Consider the following 16,492-nt stretch of genomic DNA (forward strand, 5'->3'; position numbering starts at 1 on the left):
GCTGATGACTGATTTATTTTTTCATTTTTTTAAGGGTTTGGCATGATGTTCTCAATTTATTTATAGAGATGTTGCTTTTATTTTGTATTTTTGTTATGCTTATTAGTTTTTCGGATGAAGAGTATTTTATGCATCAGTCAGGTAGCTGTTTTATCTGATGTATTGATCTGCGCTTAAGAGATACAGCCTTTTTCATGGAACATTTTATTTCATATAGTTGAGCTTTTGTCAGCTTAATTTTTCTCCGCTAGGTATGTATTCAGTGGTTTTCATATACACCTTTTGCAGCCGATTTAGCTTTACATTTTTATTTTCCTCCTTTATTTCAGTAACTACCCACACAATTGTATATCATCACATGTCAGCCCGTTAAGTCCGATGACATTTTTGTTCTTTTGTACTTCAAGGCGATGGTTTTCAGCTTGGGAACAAAACTGTTTTTTCAAGAGGTCACCGAACTTTATTACCATCACTAAAGTCTCTCCTAAGCTTGACAAAATTTGGTGGAAGTAAGAATAAAAAAAGGCCTCTGGTTGAAGGGTTTATAAGATGTGAATTTTGTCCGTCAAAAAGAAAATACCTAGTACGTTATTTGGCCAACCTGTTGCAGCACGAAACAAAAATCGCTGCCGTTGGTGGCTGCTTCGCCGTTCTGACTCCGAGGGCCTCAATTTATGTAAACGAATCTCAGGCTTTTCAGACTCACTTTGGTTGAATAAAATCGTATGAAGTTAGCTGAAACAGATTACTGGAGCTGTTATTTGGCCTGACATTAACCGGAATAGAGTGCTAGAGTTGGCCGACCAAGAGGGGGTTAAGGGCGCCAAGGTTAACATTCAGGCCTCTGCGGGATGGAACCAAGAAATTTGCATGCTTAAACGAGGCGTAATTGGATTATTGGTCCATCCCACTGGGCGCAATGATGATAATTCTGCTTTTATGCTTTCCTTCTGTGAATCCTACGCACCCCGTTGGTAAAAGTGGAAAGTTGGATTTTGTGTAGTTTATGAGATGGTGATGATGGAGGCAGTGATGATGATGATGATGATGATGGAGGGAGGGATGATAATGATGGTGGTTGTGATGATGATGAGGGTGGTGGTTTTGATGGCGATGGTGATGATGATAATTTTGGTGATGCTGATGACGTTGAATGTTAGTGGTTAAAATAACGATGATTGTATTGTTTATAATGATGGTGTTGATGATGATGACAACGATTTTGATGATGACGGTAGTGTTATTTTGATGGTGATAATGTTGATGATGATGATGATTTTGTTGTTAAAATGATGGTGGTGATGATAATGAAGGTTTTGTTGGCGCTGATAAGTTTTGATGATGATGATGATGGCGTTGGCTGATGGTTGTTCAGAGGTAGTGAAGATAATAATGAAGTTCCGTAGCGTAATCTATGTAGCTACCTGGACTGAAGTATGACTCAGATGGATTTACTGACAGATTTGAAATATCATGGGTTATATACTGTACATACACAAGTGTCTTAGGGTCATGTAGTGTTTATAGATTAGTTGACTTGGCCAGTACTTAATTAATCTTATTTTAGCTCTCGTTACTATTTATATACTTCTTGTTGCTTGTCGCCGTGCCTTTTGTATTTATTTATTTATTTATTCATATTTCCTATCGTTCACTGCTAATTCGCTGACTCTCTCTCTCTCTCTCTCTCTCTCTCTCTCTCTCTCTCATCAGTATATATCTATCAATCTATCTATATATCCATCTGTCTGTATGTATTTATATCTGTCGGTCTCTGTCTGTCTGTCTGCCTATGTCTGTCAATCTATCAATCTATCTATGTCTATCTGTCTGTATGTCTATATCTATCTACCTCTTCCTCGTCAACTTCTTCCCCTAGTATTCATTTACCCACTTCTAACCTCCTTGTTCCCTTCCGCCTTATTATTCCATCCTTCAGCCACTTATACTCTCATCATTCCGTTCCTTATTTTTACGTGGCAACCCCATCACAGCCTCCACTTTCTCTTCCTGAGTTATCTCCCCTTATCTTATCTCGCTCCACCTGCTTCTATCTGTAACTCCACCTTCACCTTAAACCTGTCCTTCATATCATCTTCCTCTCTGTCTCTGTCTCTGTCTGTCTGTCTGTCTGTCTGTCTGTCTCTATGTATATATATATATATATATATATATATATATATATATATATATGTGTGTGTGTGTGTGTGTGTGTGTGTGTGTGTGTGTGTGTGTGTGTTTCATTACCTGTCCTCTTCGCCTTTCCCATTATAGAATGTCAGCTGACTGACTGTCATCATGTCAAAACTTTCCTGTCCCCTATCACCACCACCACCACCACCACACTTCACCTACCACTCTACCTTCTTCATACTCAACCATTCCTCTTTCCCTCCACAACAATTCACTTGTCTCAGCCTCGTTCATATACAGTCTTTCATCTCTCCCTATCTATCTCTTCTTCCTTCATAACCTAACCTCTCTCCCTCTCTCTTCCTTCTTCATATCTACCCTTTCCTCTCCATTCACCACCACACATTTTGTCTCTACCTCTTCCACTTGGATACCTAGCTTGTGCTCTTCCCCCATCCTCCCACTGTACTCTCCTACTACCACACTTATCCCTTTAGCTCAGTAACTAAGTACAATCACCGAGCTGGTTATCCTGATATAACAGGTTGGAATCCCGGGGTATCAAGACGAGGTATTATTGTTACACCGTGATATAAATGGCTTCAGTGTTCTTACTTAAGGCCACCTACATAACATATCAGCACCCATGCTATTGCCAGTGCACTGTACTGTATGAGATCTCCAGTCTGTGTGGTGAACAAACAGAACTCGAGCAGGTGATGTGATATACCCATAGCAACGCTAGTTATTGGCGTACAAAGAAAACACAGGCGTATAGAACTCTTACCAGGCAAGCCCATAGTTCTTCGATACGGCGCCTTCCTTCACAAATATCTTCATCTGTCTCTCCACCATTTCTGCTTTCACCCATCTCACCAACATATCCGCCTCTACCTACTTCAGCACTTTATCCTCCACCTCCTTCATCACTTTTCCTTTAACCTTTACTAGTCTGCTCTTACCACTTTCCGTTTCACCTTCACCTGCTTCACCACTCATTCTTCGACCTACTTAACCATTTCTACCTCTTCAGTACTGCCACTTCTACCTCTCCCTGCTTATTCCTGTCTCTCAACCATCTCTGCATCCACCTACCTCGCCTCTTTTGTACCTTTACACTTTCCCACCCCTACCTTATCTGCCTGTCTGTCATCTTCCCCCTCCCTGCTCTCTCTCTCTCTCTCTCTCTCTCTCTGTCTCTCAGCTCCAGATTCCACCTGTCTCACCTCAATCTGCTGCACGGTGAGGTCGAGGAAGGTGAGGTCAGAGCGTACCGGGATAGTAGACTTCGGCCCCTGACACCCCATAGAGGTACCCAGGCCTCCATTGAGCTTCAGTACCACCAGCTTGTCTAGGAGGCCCCTCACCTCACTCACTTCGGGACCCACCAGCTCACCATATTTTCGTACCTGTAGGAGGGTAGGAGGAGTTAAGGGGAGGGATAGTTGAGATGGAAATAGGGGATTGTTCATGGGATGGAAGGAGGGTTAGGGGAAGTATGAGAGAGAGAGAGAGAGAGAGAGAGAGAGAGAGATAGGGTGAAGGGCCGCAGGAAGAGGATCTGAGAGGGAGCAGAGTACAGCAGTGGGGAGTAGAGAACCGGAGTGGAGCCAGGATGAGGAGAAATGCCACTGTATTATGGTGTTTCTGCGGTGCTGGTTTGCGGCTTGATTACCAATGGAAGCCGGATTAATTAGATGGTTATTTGCATAGAAATGACATGGCACCCACGTCATTATCATACGAGATGAATGCCTTGTCACACCGTGGGGGACGGGTTGTTTAGGTAGAATTTTGCTCCTTTTCCCTTACTAATAAGTGTCATTTGATATCTGTTAATAACTCACAAATTCAGTATATGAGAGGCATTAGGCTTCTAGAACTGTCATATCATTAGGCGCCAGAGTATCGTTAGGTGAACAGAAAGAGCAAGAAATAGTTATCATAATGTCCAAAGTATTGCTGAAAACGGATTTAAAAAAAAATCTTCATAATTTACCAAGGTCTTATCGTGTAGTGAATATTAATTTCTCTAGACCTGATGCCAAAACCGATAAAATGGACTCACTGTAAGTCCTACGGTCTTGACTGAGCAACACTGAACTGGATGTTGGGTGGGTGGGTGGGTGGATGGATGGATGGATGGATGGATGGATGGATGGATGGATAGATGGGTGGTTGGATAGATGGATGGATGGATGGATGGATGGGGAGTACCGGTAATAACTCTTGCAATCAGATGACGTAATTCATACATTATTCTTGCTACCTTCCGACGATTTTATTCAGCTTGGGAGAGATTTTTCGAGTTGGAGGAGTCAGGTATAGATTTTATTTACCCCACCACTGCGAGAAATTCCCATTAGGTAAATAATGTCGTCTGGAGATAGTAAGAACAAACTAGAAGAAAAAGAAAAGATAAATTCACCGGATTGAAGGAGTTAAAAATATAAATAGCAATTATTTTTGAGTACGATGAAGTCTTATAACCGTTCGTTCTGTCACAGACGATTTTGTTTGTAAAGCTTTTCAGTATGTTGATGTTTTTTCTTATTAGTCTCCAAACGACAATAGTTCGCCTATGGGAGACAATTACGGGCTTCTGGCCTTTGGTTCCTTCTTCCTTGCATTAAAAAAAAAAAAAAAAAACTTTATTCCTTACATCCTCAGCCTTTACACATTTGCAGCCCGTTCTTCGCTCTCTTTCCTCCAAAACCTTGTCCTATTTCATATCCTTTCCCCCCTTTCCGTCCTGTCTTCATAGTTTTCCTCCCATTCCTTCTTAACTTTCCTTCCTTTCTTCTCATCCTTTTCTTCCTTCACATTTTTTCTTTCACATCCTTTTCCCCCACATTTTTCCCTCCTTATCTTTTTTTCTTCCCATGCCTTTCCTTCTTCACATCCTTATCCTTTTTCACCTCATTCTTTTCTTCATTCATATTCACATTTTTACCCCTTCTTTCCTTCTCATCCACTTCCTTCACGCGCGCACCCACCCACCCACCCATTTTCTCCTCCTCGCTTTCTTCCACACATTTCTTTCTTCCACATCTGTGCCATCTTCCTCCAAGCTTTCCTCCACTTCTCTCCTTTCCTTCATTCAGTCATTCTTTCCCATCATTTTGCTCCAGATCCACCCTTTCTTCCATTCATCCATTCCTTACCGTCCTTTCTTCCATTTCATCCCATCATTGTCTTCAACACGCGTCCTTCTCTTCACTTTTTTTTTTTTTTCGAACACACTCATTTCCGTACATCCTTTATCTCCACACAGATTCTTCCTTCCACATCTAATCTTTTCCTCCACACTAATTCTTCCTATCACATCTAACCTTTTCATCCACACACAGTTTTCCCTCCACATCCATCATTTCTTCCTCAAACTCACCGTCCTCTCCTCCAGCTTTTCGATCTTCTCCCAGTGCACAGACGGTCCGACAGACGACTCATGGATAAACCTGCTAAACAGCTTCTCAAACCCCTCCAGCTCCTTCTGCGTGGCCTCCCGCAGGTGCGCAGGGCAGGTGTACTGGAGCTTTTGAAGTTCATGGCTTAGTTGTACCTGAGCCTCTCTCTTCGTCATGTGTTTGAATTCCACTGATGGGCGACGCTGGTGACCAAAGACCTGAGGAAAACGAAGAGGATTGGGGAGTTAGGGGAGGCATGAGAGAGAGAGAGAGAGAGAGAGAGAGAGAGAGAGAGAGAGAGAGAGAGAGAGAGAGAGAGACCTGTGCTGTTTCCTTTTAGCGATGTGTTTGAGCTTTACTGAGGGCCGTCGCTAGCGACTGAATACCTGGAGAGAGAGAGAGAGAGAGAGAGAGAGAGAGTTTGTGTGTCAGACGGCTCTGGTGTATGTGTGTGTGTGTGTGTTGACCAGTGTTTTCTTCTCTGTTGGTCACATGCTTCAACTCCATTGAGGACCGACTTTCGTGACTGAATACCTGAGAAGAAAGTGGAGAACGGAGAGAGAGGGAGGGAGGGAGGGAGGGAGGGAGGGAGGGAGGGAGGGAGGGAGAGAGAGAGAGAGAGAGAGAGAGAGAGAGAGAGAGAGAGAGAGAGAGAGAGAGAGAAAGAGAGAGAGAGAGAGAGAGAGAGAGAGAGAGAGAGAGAGAGAGAGAGAAGGGGTACAGGTGTGTAGTAATTAAGTAAAGGGGTGAAGTTGATTAATGTATCGTATGTGGATTCTCTTGTGTGCTTGGGACTGATTTATGATGTAATTTTACCTCCTGCATTACTGACTCGTTCTGTATCAACATCTTTTATATATGTCTGTGTGTATATCCATCGCACATTTATATATCTGTCTATACATTTGTGTCGGTCTCTCTGTTTTTATGTAAGTCTGTATCTGGATCTGCATCATTTATATCTATCTATATGTCGATCGCATTTCTGTATCGCTATCCATGCATCAGAATCTGTCTGTCTGTATCTTCTGTAAGTATCTCATCTGCCTGCATCTTCTGTAAGTATCTCATCTGCCTGCATCTGTGTCTGTCTGTAGTAATATCTGTCTGTGTCTCTGCTGTCTGTATATCTGTCCGTCTATATCTATCAATCTCTTCATTTATCAGTGTGTGTGTGTGTGTGTGTGTGTGAGAGAGAGAGAGAGAGAGAGAGAGAGAGAGAGAGAGAGAGAGAGAGAGAGAGAGAGAATCAGTGTAACTAGTTCCCGTGTCTGTTCAGGGTGACCGCAATTAAGCATTTTCGATCTTATCTCACACAGTCCATTTCCACGCACGAACGCATCTCAAGCCGGTCTGACTTGTGGACAAAGTTATTCTCCCTGCCTTTTTTCACGCAACAGTAGAATTAGGGACGTGGATGTAACATGGACTGTTGCGGGTCACATTCTGGGGGAAGATTGGGACTCAGCAGGAGTATATTTGCCGTTATGACCGTGCACTCGATAGGCAGTAATTTAAACCAGTCTCTCTCTCTCTCTCTCTCTCTCTCTCTCTCACAGTTTATATAACAGAATACATATACTGAATACTCCATTAGAAGTGTAGCTACGGTCAAAAATCCATTTTCACGTGTGGGATTCCGATCTAATGAAGCGAGATTTCAACCCACTTGAATATACCTGCTTGATTTAGAATGATATCCACAGGTACACAGCTATGAGATAATTTAACTATATATTGACAACAACCATAGGCTACATGTACTGTATAACGCGTTGTGGACAGTACTGCGACACTGCTACACTTTTAAGCTGGGCATTTGTGAAACATCTGTAATATTCAGAAACGAATGTTGGATTTCGAATTTTGCACCATTGGGTTTCGAAAGACATTCTTCATTGCCTTGTTAATTATCGTAATGAAGTTGGTCGATATTTGCGTCCGCAGCTGTACCTCCAAATGCGGTCGCTATTTCCCTTACTCCCTTCCGAAATTGCCTTTAATTAACCAGTCGTAATCATGAAGGTTCGAATGTCGTTTAATCAGCTCTAATCTTTTTATGAGCTCGAAACCACAGACATGCAGAAGTAAAAATACTGACCACCCGAAGACCAGACATGCATATGAACTCGTAAATGCTCATAAATACGCAGATGCATATATGAATACACACACACGTATTCACACATCACCCGGGAGAGAGCATGTCATCGGAAATGCAGAGTCGAAAAAGGATTCCTGGTTTGGCATTTTTAGCGTGGGGAATTTCCTGTTTTGTGCCGCGTCCTGTTGTCATGGCGACCGTGTTGGGGTTGTGAGGGGAGGAGAGGAGAGGGAGAAATGGTAAGAGGAAGGGGGTGGAGAGAGAGAGAAAATGAAGAGAGGGAAAAAGGAGAGGTGTGGGCGGTTTCTCTCCCCTTCTGTCAATATCTTTCACATGTTTACTTTTATCTGCCATCTCCAATTTCCCTTTATGTACATTGTTCACCTTCATTTACCTCTCTACTTTATCTACCCTTTATGCCTCTGTTCTGTATATCCTGTATTTATTTCTCTGTATTTTTATCTACCCCCCAGTCTACCTGTCTGCTGTTCGTGCACCATTTGTCTCTCTGTGCTACCTGTCTAGTCTTTTATCTTTCATCTACTTTATCTCTAATCAACCTATCTTCCTTATTTACCAACCTTAAATACCCTCTCTACTTTTATCTACCCTCTATCTACTCTTATCTAACTTGGCGTTCGTCATAGGGTCAAGAAAGTCAGCCCTTTTTATTATCCTCGTTTAGTCAGGCAGTTTCTCATTAGGGTTTGCCATCATTTACACCTCAGGGGTACCGAAATAAGCAGGTGCGAGATTTCAACATTTGATTTTTATTGATCGGTTTAAACAGTATCTCCTTGGTATCATACACTTCTGAGGTTATGAAAAAGCAATATGTCAACCCATTTGATTACTGATGATCATTTTAGGCAGTATCTCAGTAGGTGTTGACATCAGTGACACCCTTGAAGCCCCAGTGTATATAATGAAGTAAAATTTGATTGTTGTTGATTAATTAGTATTAACATATTAGGCTTTGACATCCTTTACACTTCCCATATCCCAAACTAATGAAGCAAGATTTCGGTCCTTTTGTTTAGTGCTGATAGGCGAAAGTTGTACACACTAAACTCTGACAAATATTTACATCTGAATTGCCGAAGTGTGATTCCAACCCATTTGTGTCTTGTTCATTATATTTACAAGACGTTGCAGGTTTTGACACGGTTTAGAGTCGGTGTTAAGTAAGTTTTGACATAAGCTGTACCTTAAGTCTTAATGTAGGCGTCTTGTTTATGTCCCCCTGTTATCATGACGTGTGTGTGTTCAGGGCGATAAAAAGTGTTTGTTTACGTAATGATGGGTAGGTAACCAAACTGACGGACAGGCATATAGTTTGACTGACACTGAGAGATACATAAATAGATCCAGATGCCCAGATAGAAATATACACAAAAATCAAACATACTGTATATGAGTAGACAAACACTAGGTATACACACATAAGGACAGGTATATATTGGCAACATGGCGAGGTATAAGCAGAATTTAGGATTAAATGAAGGTAAATCATGAAAAAATTAAACTTTAAGCCAAAAAACAACTAAATGAATAAAAATAGATGTGAGGCAGCTGAAAGGTATGTGCCAACACAACAAACCTTTTAAAAGCACAGCCATGTCAGTCAAATTAAATCTTGAAAGTAAAATGTCAGCGGTGGAATTTCAAAGGACCCCACAGCATTCACGGCGTAATTACCGAACCTGTGTATAGCGAAATACGTCAGACACAGATTAAATAAGTAAAGGCTAAATAAATAAAAAAAAAGCCTGATTTTTTTTTAGCCTATCCCTTGAATCTGATGACGTTTTTTCAATATTTATTTATTTATTTAATATTTCTTCCAGACGATTTCATTCAGTCTAGGAAACGTGGAAGTTTTGAAGGGTGTATTTTACTCCTGAAAAGTCTCTCATACCTAATTAAATCGTCTGTGGATTAAAAAAAAAAATCATTGGTTTCGAGGGTTAAAGAAAATGAGTACTGGTTTTTTCAAGGTACTTTGTGGACGTGGAAGCTTGTATTTTCCCTGAGGAGACGACATACAAAAATATCTCATCCTGTCCGTCTTTCCCTCGTCTGTGACCTTCTTTTAGCCTATTAGCCCTTTCAGTACGATTACGTTCTTAAATGTTGGGTACTTGCAGATGATTTACTTCAACTCGACGGAGCTCACTGGCTGAAGGGAATTAACTGTTTTTTATCTTCTTGCTGTCACGGAACGATTATACTCAGCTTAAGTGCCACATGGTGTAGCGAAAAGGTTAAAAGATTAATGAAGGATGCACGGCATATTTAACCCCTTCAGTTGGAAAAGTCACTCCAATAAAAAAAAAAAAAAAAAAAAAAAAAAAGCCACCTGCTTGAAGAGGTCAGATACAGCCCATCACTCTTTGGGTTGCTGTGATTATGTTTTCGTTTAATCTTGCTGCCGTCACACGATTTTATTAAGCTTGGCAAGGACATAATGGGTTTAAGCGGAGTTGTGTCCAAGGATGTCCAGTTGAAATGACACTTGTAATCTTTTTGTCACATGTATTTTTAGAAGAGACAGTAATAATTTATCTATTTTGACAGTCGGGGAAAAATATCAGAACTGACTTTAATTTACAAGTTTGCATTTGGCATTTCAGTATCACAGATGTAAAGAACCAAAACTCTACTCCTCTTCCCACTCCAAGACCCACTCTCAGCTGAATAAAATAATTGGGCGTTGGATGGAATTGACTAAAGCTGTCCTGACCATGAAGGAGTTAATAGTGATAGTTTTCTACGAATCACTCGTTTGGATAAAGTCGTATGGTGTCAGCAGGAATAAAAAAAAAAAATATTGCGACCATGACAGGGTAAAAAAAAAGATGATACTGAAATTAGAAGTGTTGCGTTACATAAAGTGTGTGTGTGTGTGTGTGTGTGTGTGTGTGTGTGTGTGTGTGTGTGTGTGTGTGTGTGTGTGTGTGTGTGTGTGTGCGCGCGCAATATTATCGAAATTCTATTAATGGGATTAGTCTCATAATCAGCAGTAAGTGAAAATACCAATAACCAGTATGTTACTTACGGTACATATTCCATCCTGTTTAGTCTGTGAGTGCCTTCCGTACAGTGCCGTCTTTTCATTATATTCTTGCAATAATCTTAGGAATAACCTCGTAGTGAAGGGGATAAGTCTTCATTCACCTTTTCAGTACGATGGCGTCTAATTTTTTTTTCTCATTTTTTTCTTACCACCAGACGATTTCATTTTGGTCAATAAGGACATCATGTAGTGTTGAGGTCAATTAATTCAGCACGATGGCGTTTTTTTGTGCTGCCTAGCATGGGCAGTTATCCTCTCTTCTTATGTTCTTATTCTTGCTGTCATCAGACCATTTTATTCAGCTTAGCAGGTGGCATTTGGTAGTGAAAAAAAATCAACAGTGTCTTTCGCAGTCTCATTAAAATCGTGAAATAATTGGATAGATTAAAAATAAAAAACGTACTTGTGGTTAACCCTTTTAGTCTGAGGCTTATTTTTTTTTTAAAGGTAACTTCAGAGTAATATATTCAAGTTTAGAAGCCTCCCACCCCCATTTAGTGAAAAATTAACCCCTCCAGTTCAGAGTCAACCCCAAGGTGAATAAAATGGCAAGAAGAGAGTATAAAATGAGTCATGGAACTGAAGAGGTAAATGATGACTTGCCTGAGAATAGGGGGCGAAGTTGACAGGTCTGGGAGTGTCTGGGTGAGTGTCCATGATGGAGGTAGGTGCAGGTAGAAGGCAGTAGATTCGCAACTCGGCACCGGCTCAGTAGATTCGGTAGCTACAGATGGTAGTATAGGTTCTGTCTGTGTGGTTAGTTAGGATAATAGATTCAGTAGTGGTAGTAAGGAGATAATGTTCCTCAGCAGGAGTAGTAAAGATTTAGTGTGCTTTGCTAGGCCTGTGTAGGGTTTGTTTGGTTAGTTGGTTGGCGGAATGATAGTGAGGGCGATGTTGAAGTTGCTGCATGTGAATGTTACGAGTTTAGGAAAGTCAGATTCAGGGCTTAGAAGCAACCACTTAATTATAGTCAGTACAGGACTTTACATGTGGTTAGTTAGCTAGTAGATTCAGTAGTTACGGGATGTTAGTACTGTATAGGCTTTTGTTTCGATAGTTAGGCTAGTAGGAGAGGCTGGAATTGCAGTGAATGTTCTAGAGATTCAGTACTCAGCAGCAACGAGTAGATTCATTAATTACGAAATGACAGTGAGTGTTCTTTGTCCACTTCTCTGGCTTTCGTAGTGAGCAGGAAATTGATAGAATGACACTTTATCCTTTCCTTGCCTAATGGAGCAGTAAACAGCACGGCAGCGTTATGACATGATAGAATGGTTATCGAGGTCAGATGGACATTTGTATGCTCCCGCCGTGCCGTCCAGAAATTGTTTGTTTCGTCTGCTTAAAGAAAAAAAAAAAAAAAAAAACGGTGACGTCAGGTGCAAATCCTCCATATTCAGAATTCAATAATAACCAGATATTAAGAAATGCAAGATGGTAGTATGTAGTTGCGACGCTGATAAGAAGTGTGAAATAATATTATTGGCTTTCTGTGTAGTTGTTAGGATGTTAAGAATGACGTAAGTATAGGCTTTTTATGTGATTGTTAGGATCGTAAGAATGGCCTGTTACTGTAGTGAATTCCAAAACTTTTAAAAGCTCCGCGCAAGTTGCAGAACTACCGGTAATGCTCAAGTCGGAAGTAGTAGTAGTAGTAGTAGTAGTAGTAGTAAATGGTGATTCATTGTTCTGAGGCCTTGGAACAGTTTAAATATATTAGTTATGAATGAACCGATTTAAACGAAATTTGGTACTTATTTTTTTTCCATTCCGTTATATTTTTTCCACAGTTACACCAAGTTTTGAAAGCTGTTTCTTTCAACATTTAAACATTATTAAACCCCGTATCCAAATAGCAAATGTTCAGTGCACTTTATTGACTCGGATAAATTATCATCCTTTACCTTGGTGTTTATCTTCGCTAGGCAGATGTGTAAGGCTTGGTTTTAAATAATTTCGTCTTAGGTGTTCCGTCAGCCAGGAAATAAGAACTTTGTTAAATCAGGAAAATTGGAAATACGCTATCGATTTTCGAGGATGGCATGATCACTGGAAGAGCGCAGTTGACTTGGTGCCGCGCTGGTGAGAGCAGTATACGAGTAGACTGAAATTTGCGAATACCCAGTTTCATTTATATCCGTTCTTTAATAATGGATATAATGGGGTTAGTTTGGTACCTCGGAATAGTAAATCACCCTGTAATAGTAGTTGTAGTAGTGGTAGTAGTAGTAGTAGTAGTAGTAATAGAATTGGTTAATCGTGAAAATATTGGTAACAGTATTGTGGTGATAGTACTACCAGAAAAATTTGCGGTAGAAACAGTGGAAACAGACAGCAAAATACTGTGCACTGCAGAGAGAGAGAGAGAGAGAGAGAGAGAGAGAGAGAGAGAGAGAGATCCACGTCAAGGAAATACGGTACACTTGATTCAGCAGCGAACTTCTTAAAACCTGAGGAGGGAGAAAGATACGTTGCCAACTCCCCCGTCACAAGGGAACTGAACTAGTGATACTGGGTGGTTTTGTGGGCAGTGAGATGCTAGGCCGGCCCCTATCTTATCACTTATCTCAGCCGCTGATAACACGGAGCGAGATAGACAAATGCGTATAATCGGAGGTCATGATAATGGACACTCTTAAGCCTAAATTGTGAGTATAATTGCCTGGTTGTGTTGTTTTATCTTCACTCTTAGAGCTACCATACATATCACATACAAACGGAAGTGGAGTGATAAATAACAAAACAAAACGGTTCGTGGTGAAGTTAACTGCTGTGGAAACGTATTTGTTACAGAAATCGGCTAAGATCCTTTGTGACTACGGCCCCACCTCCCTTCTGTAGCCATTTGTTGTCGTAGGAAGAACAAGGAGAATCACTGCACGTCTCTTGTGCATGCAACAAGAGTAGAATTGCTCTGGGACCCGCGGCGAGGCTTTTGTTTTAGACAGCTTGCCGTATAAAGTAACTAGCCTTAACAGAGAGATCCACTACCCAAATTCTGGAGGTGTCTTAACAGAGTGCCCCACTACCCAGTTTCTGGAGGTGAAGCTGACAGCAGGATTCTCCATGTCAAATAACCTTTTATGTGACCAATTTTGTTTCAATAGGCTTATATTAAGCATTTTTACTAAAGTTGTTGGTAGATAGCGCCAACTCAGATGTCAGCTGATGGCAGATTTGGATTCTCCGTGTCAGATTATCCTATGTGGTACCACTTTTACGTCTCTAAAGACCTCCTTTTAAATAATCCGCCAGAAGAAGAAGAAGAACACTGGCCACTCATTGACCTGGCTATCGCCGCAGGTAAAAATCATTTTTTTTCTTTTTTACTAGATGAGTTATGATTCCCCACCCCCCAGGAAGGGCAAGGAAAATGGAAGCTGAAATTTCTCGTCTCCTTTTTTGAGAGCGACCTTGTCGTAAGTTGATTTATGAATTCAGGCCATAATATAGGCTTCAGTTTTTGCAGTCGCCCATATATATATATATATATATATATATATATATATATATATATATATATATATATATATACAACTGGGGACTTATATGTTGGCTGTTGTATTGCAAGTTAGAGGAAGAAAGATTTTCTGCCTTCATGACTCGCGAAGCCACTTTATAACTTAAAGATCTTTGTCAGCATAATAGATTTCCAAATGTGCTGATGTTGATATGAACGGGGAAGGTTATTGTTGTGTATTCAGTTAGAGGAAAATTTAAATTGGTTTTTACTTTACTGACTTGAAACCACCAAATTGAATGCATCTTTTGTCAGCGTGATAAATGTCCAGAAGTGCCCAAGATTATGTTGATAAAAACGGAGACAGTAATTGTACTTTAATAGTAGTATAAAAGCCACACGATTTGCCCATGTGGAGAGGATAGGGAGACTAATAGGAGAGTACGTGAGTGAGATTGAGAAGGGAGAGGGAGGGGGAGACTGAGGATGAGAATGGTAGTGATGTAGTAGAGAGGTATATGTGAGAGGTGGGTACAAGTTGGGGGGAGGGCAGCGAAACAGCTGGGGGTAGGACGACTTGGAGGCGATTTGGTTGTGGCCATCTCTTACGGGATTAATGCGTCTGGCTATAGATAGATAAATAAAACTATTCATAAAAAAAAAAAAAAAAAAAAAAAAAAAAAAAAAAATGGCTTGAAACCTAGCTATGTAAGCAACATTAAGCATGACGAGGTGGCCGAGTGGTTAAGGCGTTGGACTGCTAATCCAATAGGGTCTCCCTGCGTGGGTTCGAATCCCATCCTCGTCGAAGGTATATTTTTCGAGGGGTTAAATTGGTCGGCCGGCGCAAGGGGGACCCGGCGAACCGAAAAAAGGTGACGGTCTGTGCGGCAGGAATATGACTGAACCTGAATAGAGGCGGGAAAATGACCGAGGCTGGAAGTGTGCGATACCGCCCCACACCACCGACTCCATCCCGCCTGGTGTCAAAACTTGTTTTTTTTTTTTTTTTTCCCCCGAAATGTAAGCAAAAATAGGGATATCAGTAATTATATATATATATATATATATATATATATATATATATAAAGGTCGTAACATGTAAGATGTATAGAATTTAAAGGGAGAAATGGCTTGCGTTATGCACATCGCGGCATGTATTCTAGCAGCAGTTTATATCTTTGTAAAATATGTGGTGGATGTAGTTCTTTTTTCTAGGAATGTGGGGGTTATAGCGGATGAAAAGGACTGTGTGGCGTAGCATGAGGTACGTACATAACCTGAGAGCTGCGTGGTTCACATCCTGCTGGCTAATGGCTTGTTTTTCCGCAGTATGCGTTCACTAATCGTGTTTTCTGTAATGTTTCGTTATGGGAATGGATATTAAATCTGCCGTGGTCGCGTCCTCCATTTGTAATTTATTGCAGTAACACTAGACCCTTTTATTCAGATGATTTTATTCAGCTGAGAGCGAATCATAGGATCCTGACCATTAATCTGAACCCTTTATTTCCGAGTATTATTTGAAGTACGCCACTGGCCAGATAATTTTGTTACAGAATTTAATGCTTGCACATTCTGTTCAGTGTTGTATAATATGTTGAAGGGTAATGCTTTCCGTGTGTGTGTATGTGTGTGTGTGTGTGTGTGATATTGGAGGGTGATGAACTGCTTTGTTTTCCTTGTGTGTGTGTGTGTGTGTGTGTGTGTGTGTGAATTTACGTTTTATATCGCCTTGTTTTCTGTTCTCTTAGTCGCAGTTTATTTTTAAGCCTTTTTATTTCACCACTGAGTCTTAATATAGCCTAGGCAACTTCCACTTCTCTTTTCCCATACTCTGTGCCACTTTCTTTTGACTTTTTTTTTTCTTTTACTGTTCTTTTCTTTACATCTCTTCCTTTCTCCTTTCATTCATTTTGCTTTTCCAGTCCTCATATTTTTGCTTTTTTCCTTAATATCTCTTTCCCCCTTCATATTTTCTCTTTCCACCTTTTTTTTCATTCACGTTTTATGCAGTTTATATTATTTTCATTTTCTCTCGACTTTCTTACTTTTCATCATTTTTTTTCTTTCGTCCTTCCGTTTTGTTTAGATCCGTTCTTCCTGTTTCTATCTACTTTTTTTTTTTACCTCTCTCCTCCCCATCTGTCTCTCACTCCCATTCTTTCCACTCTGTCTCTAATTTTTCACTGCGTCTAATTCCTTACTCTTTATTTCTCCACTCTCCTTTTTACTTTCGTCTTGTTTTTCCAGTGTTTCTAACTGCTTCCTTCCTTCCCTTTTCTTTCAGCTTTTACTTGCGCTCTCTC

The 16,492-nt window shown here is 40.6% G+C and overlaps 1 protein-coding gene and 1 non-coding gene across 2 annotated transcripts in view; one reads left to right on the plus strand and one right to left on the minus strand.

The window, feature by feature from the left end:
• LOC145417450 (UTP--glucose-1-phosphate uridylyltransferase-like) overlaps positions 1-5,716 on the minus strand; it is a 25,243-nt gene extending 19,527 nt beyond the window's left edge. The window contains exons 1-2 of the mRNA XM_080286142.1: positions 5,522-5,716; positions 3,360-3,542 (exon numbers count right to left, since the gene is read on the minus strand). Of these exons, the coding sequence (XP_080142268.1) occupies positions 3,360-3,542; positions 5,522-5,716 (378 nt within the window). The remainder of the gene's footprint in view (positions 1-3,359; positions 3,543-5,521) is intronic.
• Positions 5,717-14,909: 9,193 nt separating this feature from the next.
• On the plus strand, positions 14,910-14,991 carry TRNAS-GCU (transfer RNA serine (anticodon GCU)). Its single transcript has one exon. It is a non-coding gene; the product is annotated as a tRNA-Ser (tRNA).
• Positions 14,992-16,492: the final 1,501 nt, after the last annotated feature.

This window comes from Coenobita brevimanus, chromosome 110 (genome assembly GCF_032717465.1).
Source record: "Coenobita brevimanus isolate Jiangsu-jjx chromosome 110, ASM3271746v2, whole genome shotgun sequence".
In the NCBI taxonomy this organism is placed as follows: domain Eukaryota; kingdom Metazoa; phylum Arthropoda; class Malacostraca; order Decapoda; family Coenobitidae; genus Coenobita; species Coenobita brevimanus.